Source organism: Marmota marmota, unplaced genomic scaffold, assembly GCF_001458135.2.
Source record: "Marmota marmota marmota unplaced genomic scaffold, marMar, whole genome shotgun sequence".
Lineage (NCBI taxonomy): Eukaryota > Metazoa > Chordata > Mammalia > Rodentia > Sciuridae > Marmota > Marmota marmota.
This window is the reverse complement of record NW_026000229.1, coordinates 44,060,059-44,072,880: the sequence shown is the minus strand read 5'-3', so window position 1 is coordinate 44,072,880 and position 12,822 is coordinate 44,060,059. Positions and strand designations below refer to the sequence as shown.

The 12,822-nt window shown below is 42.6% G+C and overlaps 1 protein-coding gene across 1 annotated transcript in view; it reads right to left on the bottom strand.

The window, feature by feature from the left end:
• Positions 1-12,822, bottom strand: part of Ryr3 (ryanodine receptor 3) — a 356,005-nt gene that overhangs the window by 267,995 nt on the left and 75,188 nt on the right. The window contains exons 8-10 of the mRNA XM_015480130.2: positions 12,029-12,122; positions 9,047-9,121; positions 6,983-7,139 (exon numbers count right to left, since the gene is read on the bottom strand). Coding sequence (XP_015335616.2) covers positions 6,983-7,139; positions 9,047-9,121; positions 12,029-12,122 — 326 coding nt within the window. The remainder of the gene's footprint in view (positions 1-6,982; positions 7,140-9,046; positions 9,122-12,028; positions 12,123-12,822) is intronic.

Genomic DNA, 12,822 nt, shown 5'->3' with positions numbered 1-12,822 from the left:
CACAAGAATGGGAAGTTATACTCCATGTATATATGTCAAAATACACTGCCATGTATGTCTAAGAAGAATAAAAAATTTAAAAAAAATACAAATGTAGCTTGTGAGATAGAACAATTTTGCTAGGGAACATAGGAATGGTCTTATATATCTAATGTGAGCTCAGATAGGAGAGAGGAAAAAAGGTCTATTATTCTGCTTTTCATTACTATAATAAAGGGTATCTGAAGCTGGGTAACTTTATAAAGAAAACATTTATTTAGCTCACAGTTTGGGGAGTTCAAGGGCCCACATCTGCTGATGTCCTTCTTGCTGGCAGAGTCCTAAGGTGATGGTGCAGGGCATCATTTGGCAAGGGACAGGGACTTATGTGTGTTTGTTTTCATCTCTTGCTCTTCTTAAGAAGCCATAAGGATTTAATCATGGGGGAATCCACCTCCATGACCTTATTTAATCCCAAAGGCCCATCTTTGAACACCACAGTAAAAATGTATTTCCACCTTTTTAATACCTCACAATGGGGATTAAATTTTAACACCTGTACCCTTGAGGGATACACTCAAATTATAGCCAAGCCATAGCAGAATAGGAAATTTGGAAGGGGAAGCAGTCAAGTTAGATGAGCACAATGTGGCAAAGAGAATGGTTAAACCAAGAAGAACTCAAATAGAAGCTCTATTAGGCTGCTTCTCAGACTCACAAAGTTCACACTCTTTCTGTGGGAAAAGAAGACTTTAGACAAATGTCGTGTCTTCTAAGAGACCAAGAGAATGTTACAAGAGCAAAAGCTCTTCCTAGTCCTATAGTAAAAAGCAAATGACAACATCATCACAGCCCCAGCAAGCCACCTGCTGAGCTCTGTTGAAGGCGGCATTTTGCTCCTCTCCCCACAAAATTATTGTTGAGAATACCTTTTGGGAAAAACTAAGGTAGTTCATGGAAAGCCTTTGAGACACCAGGGTTGCAGCTTGGAAGAGCCATTTCAGCATCACTGTGAAGGATGGACTGGCAGGAAACATGGCCAGAGATAACTGAGTTTTAAGTTATGGCAACACTATATAGGATGATGACCGGAAGATCCTAATTCATGCTTATTCATTAGAGGGAACACAATTAAATCACCTGGGTCCACAGAGGTCAAGAAACTATCTTTCTAGCACGGACTATAAGCATCCAAAAATGTTTCAGAGGAAAAGAAGGAAAGATGGGGCCCATTCACTACTGCTAGGTTGAGCCTTCAATAAAATCCCAAGTTAGCCCACTCTTTCCTAGGTGTCTCTGGAGAAACCTTGAGGAATCACCTATGGGCTCCTTTGTACACCAATGTAGTCCCCTTCTGAATTTCTCATCAAGAATTTGAAATCTTACTTTTGCCTTACACACACACACACACACACACACACACACAGACACTGCAGACCACTCTTAGGAGCCTGGTAGTTTCTGGGACTGCTGCAAAGCTTCTTCTGTTGGGGGGAAGATGAGTGGGGCCTTCTGCTGTTGACAACCTGCTGCAGGTTCACCTCCCTCATTAGGCTAGGCACATTTTCTGAGCAGAGGCCATGCCACCATGCTGGGCTCTTTTCTCCATATTTCTCACTTAATCCCCGAACCACCAACTCCAAGTGGGCAACACAACACCCATCTAATGAGTAGGGAAAGAGCTTCACAAGTCATTTTCCTCATCTCACTTAATCCTCACCAAAATCCTTCAAGGCACACTTCTTTATCCTTGTTTTTACAAAAAGGGACATTAAGACTAAAAAACAAATTGCAGCGCCCTGGTTCAAATCCAGGTTTCTTCCACTTCAGAGCCCTTGGTTTTCCTTGATTGCTTCTCCATTCGGTTCGCTTAGAAAAACAGACTAGAGAAAGCACACCAATTTGAATTTTAAAGATCCTTCCTAGGTTTGATTTAAAGCAAAAGGGCAGTAAGTGGTGTTGGGCCTAGCTGTTTGGAACTTGGTCCCCATTTCCTTCTCTCCCCTCTCCAGCTGATGATCCCTGTGAGGAAACAGGCAGAACAAGCAAGGATGGCCCCCAACACACTGATGCGCCAGGAGCCAGCTGCCTCCTCTGGGGCTGCTACAGGCAGCTGAGGTTGGAGGGCATGTGAAAGGCAGGTAGAAGCATCATGCCTGGCCAAGAACACAATGCTGAGCACACAGCAGAGATTTGATAAATGCTTCCCAAATTCAATTTAATGTTTTTGCCATCAAGGAAAAATTTCCACCAAGTGGAAACAGTGACAGCTCTACGCTCTTATGCAATGAAATGGGTAAAATTTGAGATTCCATCTCAGTCGTTTCAAGACTTACGGTATGGTCATTTGAAGCGGCCTTTTAAAGCACTTTTAGAGTGGCTATAAAATAAATGGCTTCATGTAATCAGGCCTGCTTTAACATTATTAATTCACCCTTCCATGAAAGGAATTTGCTGTTGTAAACTGCCATTGAGACATGACATCTAAATAGCATTGCCATGCCAGAGTAAATATTAAATCACATTACCTGACAATCCTTAGGGAACGGCCTTGCAATGTCAAGAGCATACAAAAATGACATGAAATCAAATTCATAGAAATTTGACTCGGATGTTCAAAACAAAATGAATCTCTCTCATTGAACATGTCCAGCGATCAGACTTCTACAGCAAAATGATTACACAACGATGACAGTACATTTCCACAAAGATGACGGAGGTGAAGGAGGAATGGATTCCACTCTGTGCTACAGTGTATGGTCAGATTTAGGCATTCCTTCAGTTAGCAATTTTCAAACTTGCTACAGGTGCACATTGTGTAAGTTGCTGGCATGCGTGCGCGCACACACACACACACACGCAAGAATGGAGAGTCTATAAGGTCCTTGTCAGGCAGAGCATCAGGCTGAGGGACAATGGCTATAACAGAAGCACGAAAAGGTATCTTCCTATGGACATATGACACTTGTCTGGAAGCATGAGAAGGAGAGAAGGAACTCTCTAGTGGGGGTCTGTGGAGCATTCTAGAGGCAAGTGGTAGGCAGAAATCACACGTTCAGTGACTGATAAATATTTAGTATGCTGGAGCTCAATACAACCCAGAGCAAGTGGGAAGAGACAGTGGTAGGGCAGGCAGAGGTCAGATATGAATGGATCTTTTAAGACAGACCTACTGATGAAGTACAAATAGATTAAGAATTGTGTTCCAGGTCTGACAGAAGCACGTGAAGTCAAGGTCAGAGTTAGGCAACTCAGAAGCCATGCTGTGTCTCATCCAGTATCACTTTAAGAGTAAGGTTGTGGTGCCACACTGTAGATCATCCCAGACCTCCCTCTGACCAGCGTCATCCTGCTGAAGGGAGGATAGGAGGATCTCGACCTAGATCACTTTCTGCCTGTTATAGCAATATATATATATCTCCACACACGCTTGTATGTGTAGGTGAATATATATATATGTGTGATATATATTATGTATGTATATATTTGTGATATGTGTGCATATATATACACACACATATATATATACCCCCCTCCCATACACACACCCCAAGCCAGACTGGTGTCTGGATGTGGTCACCTTGCAGCAAGGCTCATTCACACCCCCATCTTATCTGGCACACACAAGATTCCCAGGGGTACCTACTACCTTCCTTGTCAGGGCTGCTTGCTAAGAATGTTACTGTGCACTGGCAGCTGTTCCATGGCCCCCAAATTAGTAGTCAAAGCTGTCATAGGCTAATGCAACCCGGCAGAAAATGTAGGGTGGGAAGCTTACTGTTACCCAAAGTCTCATGGCTCAGGTGACACAGTGCCTTTCCAAAACACATGACTGAATCCAAATACTGCTCTTTCTGGGGGTCTCTTTTTCTGTATATCATATCCTTCAGCCTTCAGAGAGAATGAGATCAACATCCCACTTCCTTCCCAATTCTACCCACATAGGACACAGCTCACTGTCTCTACCTCTTACTCCCACTGAGTGGCCTGATTCCTGCACCACCACCCAGATCCTGGTATGTCATCTCAGACTGCTTTCTGTTGTCTATTTTGTCATCTAACAACTGTAACAGTCAGAAGATGGCAAGATGACTCAATACCTTTGCATTATAGAAAAACAGTCTTCAACTCCTGTCCTTGGTTAGCTGGGATCCTCACTACTGTGTGGGGGCAGAGCAATGTTCACTCAAGATCTCCTGCAACTAGTGAGGCAAGAATTTCCTTACTAAAGGCCTGGAGAAATCAGGTACCTCCCCCACAGCAATGTGGATAATGTATGGCAGAGTTGTGTGTGCCCCACATGTTTTTTTTTTTCTTTTTTGTGTATAACTTCACAGTCTAAGATGCCAAATATTCCTTCCATATGACATCCCAAGGAAGCCCCAATTTCCTGTGGGAACACAGCCATATGTGCCCTGTTTGGAGCCTAGGTAATTTTACTTTCGATTCCTTTCAAATGGAAATGAGGGTAACTGGGCCGAGCACTACTGTACTGAGAGTTATTGAGAACTTCTAACAAAGTGACTTCAGTGAAACGTGGGCACACTGCCAAGTGCACAGGACAATGTGACCCATGGGTGACTTTTACCTCCAGCTCTGGTATGCTGGTTTCCTCCATGGTACATGAGGACTTTCCAGCTATCAGCTGCTTGCCTCCAGATGCATGGAAATGGAGGGACTTGGGAGATAAGCAATGGGCCTTTTAGTGATCAATGCATTCAGAGGCCAGAAGTGGTGCCAGGTGGAAGGAGTGTTATGAGGATCCTGTGGTCCTCTGAGTTTTTCTGGCTTTCCCCAGAGACTATGGCACAGTGCTGAGCCATGCTCTATAAGGCTAAGCCAAGAAATGAATGGGATGAAAGAGTTCCCTTGGAACAGGATCCTGCCAGCTGCTTGGGAGACTGCCTGACTCCTCAGCTACAAGAGAAATGGTAAAGACCCTGCAGTCATCCAGTACATCTAGAGTGGGGTGGGGAACCAGGGATGGAGTGCTCCGGTAAAGAAAGGCCAAGCTGGTGTTCTCACATAGGCACCTAAGTGGTCATCAGCCATAATGAATCATTTCTCCTTTTCCACCTACTTCCAGCTACTCTCACACCTCCATTCCACACCCCAGTTGCCTCTTAGGGGAGGATGAGATTCTGCCGGACTCTGGGCTTAAACTTTTCTGTGTTTTTTAAAATTTTTTTTAATAAGCTATACTGCATTAAACAACTTCCTGGAGCCCAAAATGTTGACTAAGTAGATATAAATTTGAATTTAAAATCCTACTTATGCTGGGAATCAAAAAAAAAAGTATTGATTACAACGTGAAGGAGATATGCTCAAAAAACCATAATGAATTTAAGTAGTCCATAGGCCACTGGAAGAGGAGTAGATGGACAGTGACATCAGAGGCGAGTTTAGGAAAATATGGGCAGGAGGTTCACATTCTTCAGTGTTTTAAAAATAGGTGTAGGAAAAGTCTTATTCTAATGTAGGGCAATTTGGAGGGGGGGAAAAAACATATGCCAAAGAATTTCTCTGCTTAAAAGAACCAGAGAACAATAAAGGTGGGGGAAAGGGCTCAGTGCTCCTGCTTCAAAGAAGGGCAGTTCTGAAAGACCAGTCTCTTCCCATACATCAGGAAGCAGCAGTACCCCACAGAACATTCAGCCGTCAGTTTCACCCCAAGCCTGCATGAACAGAATCATCAATAACCCTTCCCTGAAATCATGTTGAGAACAGAAATCAGATCTATTTTGGAAAAGAGCAAAGAAGAATGAAACTACAGATAAAGTTCCCAAAGGAGATTTTGAGGGTTCCTCTCAGAAGCACAGACTTTCTGATAACTGTGCACACATCTGTACAGAGCCCTTCTTATGCTTGGATGGTCTTTCCAGAACAATCATCAAGTGGCAGAGCATCCAACTGTCCATCAGAAGTTAGTGCAGCATGCAGTTCTGACTACCCAACTATATACAGCCCTGAGTTATACAGAATAAAAACCTGGCTGAGCTTTAAAGTGAGAGGTTTTTGGGGAAAAAAAAGGTGTTTATAAACACATCAAATGGCAAAGCTGTTTGCTTGGGGTTGACCTCACTAGCATAGGATCCATTCTTATTGAAGGTTGGGGATGAGTAGGACGAAGTTAAGAGATTTGGGAGTGGAGGATACCATGAGAAAGGATGGAGAAGATACTAGAACTTTGTACAACTCAACCACAAGACCATGTCATATCCAGAATTATGTCTTTGAATCGTTCCAATTTCTCTGAAATAACTTGCATGACTTAAGTAAATGTAGTTCTTTTTTCTTTGGTCCTGGGTATTGAACCTCAGGATGGGGGGCTTAACCATTGAGCCACATCCTCAGCCCTTTTTATCTTTTATATTGAGACAGGGTCTCACTAAGTTGCTTAGGGCCTCATTAAATTGCCAAGGCTCACATTGTTCACTATTTTAAAAATACATGTAGGAAAAGTCTAATTCTAATGTAGGGCAATTTGGGGAAGAAAAACATATGCCAAAGAACAATAAAAATGGGAGGAATAGACTCAGTGTTCCTGCTTCAAAGAAGGGCAGTGCTCTTCCTGAGAACATGCAATCCTCCTGCCTCAGCCTTCTGAGCTGCTGGGATTGCAGTCGTGAGTCGCCATGCTTGGCAAGTAAATGTTCTGACACTCATGCCTCCATTTCTTTAGGGAAGTGAGACATATAACATAGAATTTATTAAAGCCAACATAGACTGCAGCATACAGCAGTGATATTTCCCATTAGTCCCTGAGAAACAACATCTGTTCCTGTGATCCTTATGTTCTCTGGGGCTCTTACGCAAGGCTTTATCCTTCACTCAAAGGCACATATTCCTCCAAAAACTCAATTCAAAACAGAAGAAAGTGATTAGTATAGGTCTGATTTCCAATTTTACTTTGCTTCAGCCTACTTCCTCATCAGGCAGAGTTTTACCTGGAGGTTTCTGATCATTCATTTAGAGAAGGGTCAAAATCCACTTCACAACTTACCTTTGATGCCCGGAAGGAGAAGGCTGTGGACTTGGTGTCCGACTTTCCCCGGTCTTGTAGCAGAAGGCCCTGGTCCTCCGTCAAAGCCAGGTAGTGCCCTGTGGTGAGATGCCGGAGTCGGAAAGCCTGGCCCCATCGGATATTACTGCCACTCCAGCTGGGAGGAGGAAGCAGATACAAAAATAAGTCCTTGTCAGTATTTGCCTTGTGCTTTCTTACACAGGCCAGTGGACTTCTGCCCCGCTCTGAAGTTCGTCATTCAAGGATATTGCACCAGACCTCTGCCTGGCCTAGGGTCTTATATGTGTCTTTGACTCAGCACTGTGCTCTCTTTCCTCTTAAAAACCTGACAAGGAACACGATCCTGAAGGCAGGTCAGTGGCTTAACATAACTGGAAGTCCCAACTTGCCAATTTTCCCTTCACTCCACTGAAGAATCTTAATGCAAATAAGCACAAAAATAGATGGTAAGCTTGCCTTTTCAGGAAAATGTGTATCTGGGTAGGCAAAGCCTTTCCAAATGTGTTATCTGAAAACATTTTACTACTACCAACAGTCCTATCTTCAAGAGAAATAGTCAAAAAAGAAACAAATGTGTGAGGCTTATCCCTCCCAGAGAGAGGTAGAAAATAAACAAGCACAATAGGCAAGCAAACACTGTGCTGTGCTAAAAGGAAATAAATTCTATGGAGAAAAGTCAAGTTGGATAAAGGGATTGAGATTGGGAAGATCCTGTGCTGAATGTAAATCTTTTCATGGTCCTTCACCAAAAGATCAGCTTTTCAACCATATTATGGCAGCTTGTCATGGAGAAAGTATCTGCCAAAAAACTAGGAACTCAAAATTCATCTTCTAAATTAGAATAAGGTGTGTTAAATTAGAACAAGATGTTTAAGAGATATACGTGTAAATATTTTTAAATCACTTTATACTTTGTCCAACATTTGGAGAATCAGTGGACCCAAATCACATTGATAAAAGTCTTAAATTCTTCATGTTTCGGTCCCTGGGACAATGAATTCACAACCATGACAAACACTGTAAGTCCCTATTTTGACTTATTTAAAAAGTCAGTTAATTGAGAAGGTCTACTATCCTGAGAAAAAGGGCATACTACCATTAGATTTTAACAGGACAAGAATGTAAATGCCCCAAGCTACTTAACAAGTGGGTGGTTCTTAAAAAACAGTATTTCTTTTACACTAAATATGTGCTGTTTGTCAATTATACCAAGTATCCTTTAAATCAGCAGTCTCCAACTGGTTTCTCAGTAAGAGTTTGAATGAGTATGTGTGCATGTTCTAATATTTTCTTCTAATCTCCAGTGGATTATCTTGACGACCTCTGTGGGGGTATACATGCCTCATGAGAAAGACTTTTACTCTGAACATGTACTCAGGGAGATGCTGAGCTGAGTGCTATAGAAAAAGGCAGAGAAGGGAAACCAGATGGTTTCTCTCATTCCCAGCAGTTTCATTCTAGCCCAAATTCCTACCTACTCAGCAAAAGAAAGTCCCTGCTCTCAACTGGATTGGTCTTCAGCAGTCTGGAGTTTAGTGGACATGTTACTATAGTAACTCAAGGTCAAGGCTGGAAAGTCAGTTTCCTGCCCCTTTCACTGGGGCACATTACTATCTCTGAAAACTTCTGGTTAAGTAATTTTCTTCACAGCTACATTCCCAGTGAAGTTCCTCTTACCCCCTACCACGTGGCTATCTGTCTCTTTTTCATTTAAATCTAACTTTCTGCTGGAGTCCATAAATCTGGGAGGAGAGAGAAGACATATCTGTTTTCCAGAAAACAAATGGGAGAACTTTGATGGCTTTCAGTGACCATGTCTGAACTTGCCTTTCGTTACGTGGCTACCATAAGAGCAGCTGAGCCATCTCTCTGTCAAAACGGTGGTCTTAGAAATCTTGTGAGTGCATTGTTCTTTAAAAACAAAGTCACGGAAATTTCAGAGCTCAGTTGTGTACCGAGGACTTCTGAGAGTTTGCCAGGTGACATGGGGCAAATGAAATATTTGCGAGAAGGGACCACACTGGAAAAGCAGGCCTCCGTTACCTTATCCGAAGGGGTTCCACTCTCCACAGAGACCTGGCTCTGGTCCCAGCTCCCCCGGCTTCATAGAATACTCTCCTGTGAGCAGAGTTGGAGATCAGCACCAGGCGAGGAACAGCTCCCTGCAGAGGCTGCTCAGAACTGCTGCTGTCTAGGCTTTCCCACAGTCAGCAAAATGCAAAGCAAGATTTAAAAGGAGGCAAGCATACTTCCCAGTCTCCTAGGCGGGATTTAAAACTGCTTAAGGGGAGGGAGCTGCTCACCAGTTCATGGATCACTAGGGTAAAGTAAATAAAAAAGGGGACAAGAACATCTCCATTTCTGCAATAGGATCAAATTATCCCAGTCATATACCATGACACTAACACAGAATGCTCCAAGTATTTAGGGCTGAGCTCCATGATGTAGTTTTGTGTCTTTTATAAATGGATTTGTACTTTTAAAACACAGTGAAAACTGGAAGGATCCCTCAGGGGGAGGTAAAGTGGCTGACTCTAGGTCACAAGTGAGACAGCACAGGGGCTGGCCCTAGAGAACCCCCTACTCCTGATATCTGAGGGATTCTTCAAAATCCATTCTTCCTACCTGGGACATTCTGGCAGCTTGATCTGTTTGATCTCACAAGGTTACTGAGGTTGAAACAACTTGTTCCTGTTCTCTAAAACAATTCCAAGGAGAGGAGTGAAGTGGGTGGTGAGCTGAGGTGCTTCTGAAAGCTTGGCTGACAGCTCAGCCTTAGCTTCAATAGGTTAAATGACTTATCCCAGGGTGTTTGACAAGCCAGAGGCAGAGCCGGGGATCAGAGCTCAGAATGTGATATTGTTGATTTTGGGTTTCCATTCTGGGAGTCTCTGTCTATTGAGCCTGACTGGTCCCAGAGTTTAAGAGGGAATAAAAATGATTTCCTCTGGAGAGCCAGCACCACAGCATGCCTTCATGGCTGCTGGAATTTTGGCATGTTCCCCATTTCCTGTTCCCTTATTCTCTCCCAGATTTCAGTGTTTCTGACCATCTGGCCAGATCTGAGGAATTTCCTGACAAAAGAAGATAAGGAAAAGGCCACTTATGTCACCCGGACATCAAATAAAACCAAAGTATTCCACTTTGATTGACACGTCAACTTATACAAAACTTCAGCATACCCAATATCTGCTTACTTGCTTCAATCTCAACCCCTGTTTCCTTACAAAGGAAAGGGATAAGCCCTCTTATTTTTAATTGGTGTTTCTTCTTATAAAACAAATTAGAGTCCATGGAGTCCTAAGCCAAAGGTAGGCCACCTCCTCTCTTATCTCAGTCATGGAATGCATGTTGCTTCCTTAAGCCTATTTTGGAGGCTGCTCTCTAACTCAGTCTCCTCACCCCTCCTTTCAAACACCTGCCCTGCCTTTCCTTTGTTGTAGGGATGCTCACCAAATGACAACCTCTCCAAGCAGCCTAGTTTCTACCCAGGCTGTGGTTCTATGGGATGGGGCAGGGTGTTGGGAGCTCATGGTGAGTACTTCACTTTTTCCAAATTTCTATCCTTAAAAGTAGAACAGGAATGGGAAGAAGAGATAGTGAAGTTCTAGTGTATTCCATCTTAGATATAGATAATAGTAAAGCTCAACCACAAAACTTTAGTTATTTAGCTCCCTGCAAAACTTGATGTAGCAGACAGCAAATGAGCTATTGCATAGTCTCACTACCTAACACAAAAGGGAAAGAATCCTGCAACTGAATAGGCTTGCCTGACATTGCTCTGGGTGGGAGATTCTTAACTCTAAGGGAAATCAGGTCAACCGAACTTCCCTACTCAGAGGTAACTGTCAACAACTGGACCAGTGTTGGTGAGGCAGGGAGTGAATTAATCATGACTTTTGATATAGATCTGTGCTCTAAATACTGTTCTAGGTCACATTTGGTTCTCATGAAATGCTATTCAGAGGACACAGCAAGTAGAAGAGATTCAGAGGTATAAGGGATTCATATTGCCAATGGATAGCTTCTAAGAGGCACAGATATTACGTCCAAGTATAGCGTTTCTGGGCTCCTTTAGTACAAATAAGGAATGAGCCCTGAAGGACAGCCAAAAGCTCTGGCTTCTAGGCTTCCATCTGAAATCAGTCAGTGTGGAATCTTTGGCAGGAACCTGACCTAGACAATCTCCAACTTGTGAAGATTTGTGAGCCCATGTCTCCAATGAAGGAAAAGAAATGTGGTTAAGTTTCCCATAGGCATTACACAAATGGAAAAGAAAGCATTACCACCAGATCACACTCACTGTTATCCCAAATTCAGTCTAATGTGGATCAGAAGTTTGATTTAAAAAAAATATATCAGTTTAGTATTAAGACTTGAACTAGTATCTTGTATTATATAGGTTTGGATTTTTTGATACACATCTGTCAAGGTTCAACTGGAGGACCAAAGAGAACATCAGTTCAGTGGCATCCTCTAGCCACCTCCCTTGCCCTTGCACCACCTCCCGCTGAATCCAGTTCCTATTGGACATTGACTTTGGGTTTCTCCAATGCTAGTTGGGAATAAGCAAAACTAAATCAACTAGCTCCACCTTAATTACTTAGCACGTGGAAGGGGAAGAATAGAGATGATTTGCCTTTGAAGAACCCAGTGAATAATTTGTGTAAGCACACAGATTTACTAGGATGATTATCCCAATTTCCATCTCCAAAATGGGTGCTTTAGTCTCTAGTCAATGTAACCGGAAACTCCTTAGACTTGGGAGCACCTGAAGAAAAAGGGCTTGGGAAGCATTATAGAATTGCTTGCCTAAGAAGGGTATGCATAGATAGCTCTTCCTGTGAGCAAATGCTACTATCCTGCCACTCCTATTTTGCAAACTGGAACTCATGGCTGTAGGAAGGCTTGCCAATTGAGCAACACCTGCAGAATTCATCTGCGGCCAAACACAAATGCAAATTCTTTAGTTTGTGTCATCTGGGGCTGACAGCAGGTAGGAGGAAGAGGCAGCTATTAGCTTACCTGTGCTGGGAATCATTCTGGTCTGTAGATGGTATCGTCAGACACTCGTCATGACCATGGAAAAGACGTACCACGTGTCCACCAAGTAGGTAGCCTGAAAAATGATCACATTCTACCATGAACTAATGGGAAGTTTAAAGGGAACACTGTTTAAAAGGGTTAAATCCTGCAGGTCTGTGCCAGTTACAGAACACACCAAGAGATGCATTTGGGAAATTGTAAATTCCACGAATTCAGGCCTCAGGCAGAAATAACAAGAAAGTCAAAACAACTCTAATACTAAAAGCTAAATAGAGAGTTTCAGAAATGAGCAAGTTCAACATCAAAAGGAAAGGTGAAAATAGTGTGTCAATTGATATCACTGAAAAACAAATGAAAATCAAAGTTGCTAATATGAGGAGGATAAGGATTTTCTAGTTACTTATTATGTAAATACATACAAAACCAAATTCCCAGATAAATTCGTTCAATCTCAATGTCTAAGCTTTGTGGTAAAATCCAAATCACAGTCCTTGGAAAGAAAGAAAGGTGCTGTGAAGGGGGACAGCAAACTGCTGTAAAGAGCTGTCTTGAGAAATATGTTTAACAAATGTAGATCAAATCTGGATGGTACTCCTCAAGCACAAAGGCAGAAGCAGAAGTACTCTCTAGCATCTGTGGTGGACAAATGTGGATGGTGCTATCAAGAGGACTAAGTTTTCAGAATAAAGGAATCACAATAATTATGGAGCTCAGATACTAAAAGGAAACAATGAACTTCAAGGACATGATCACCCAGTAGTCTTCAAATAAAT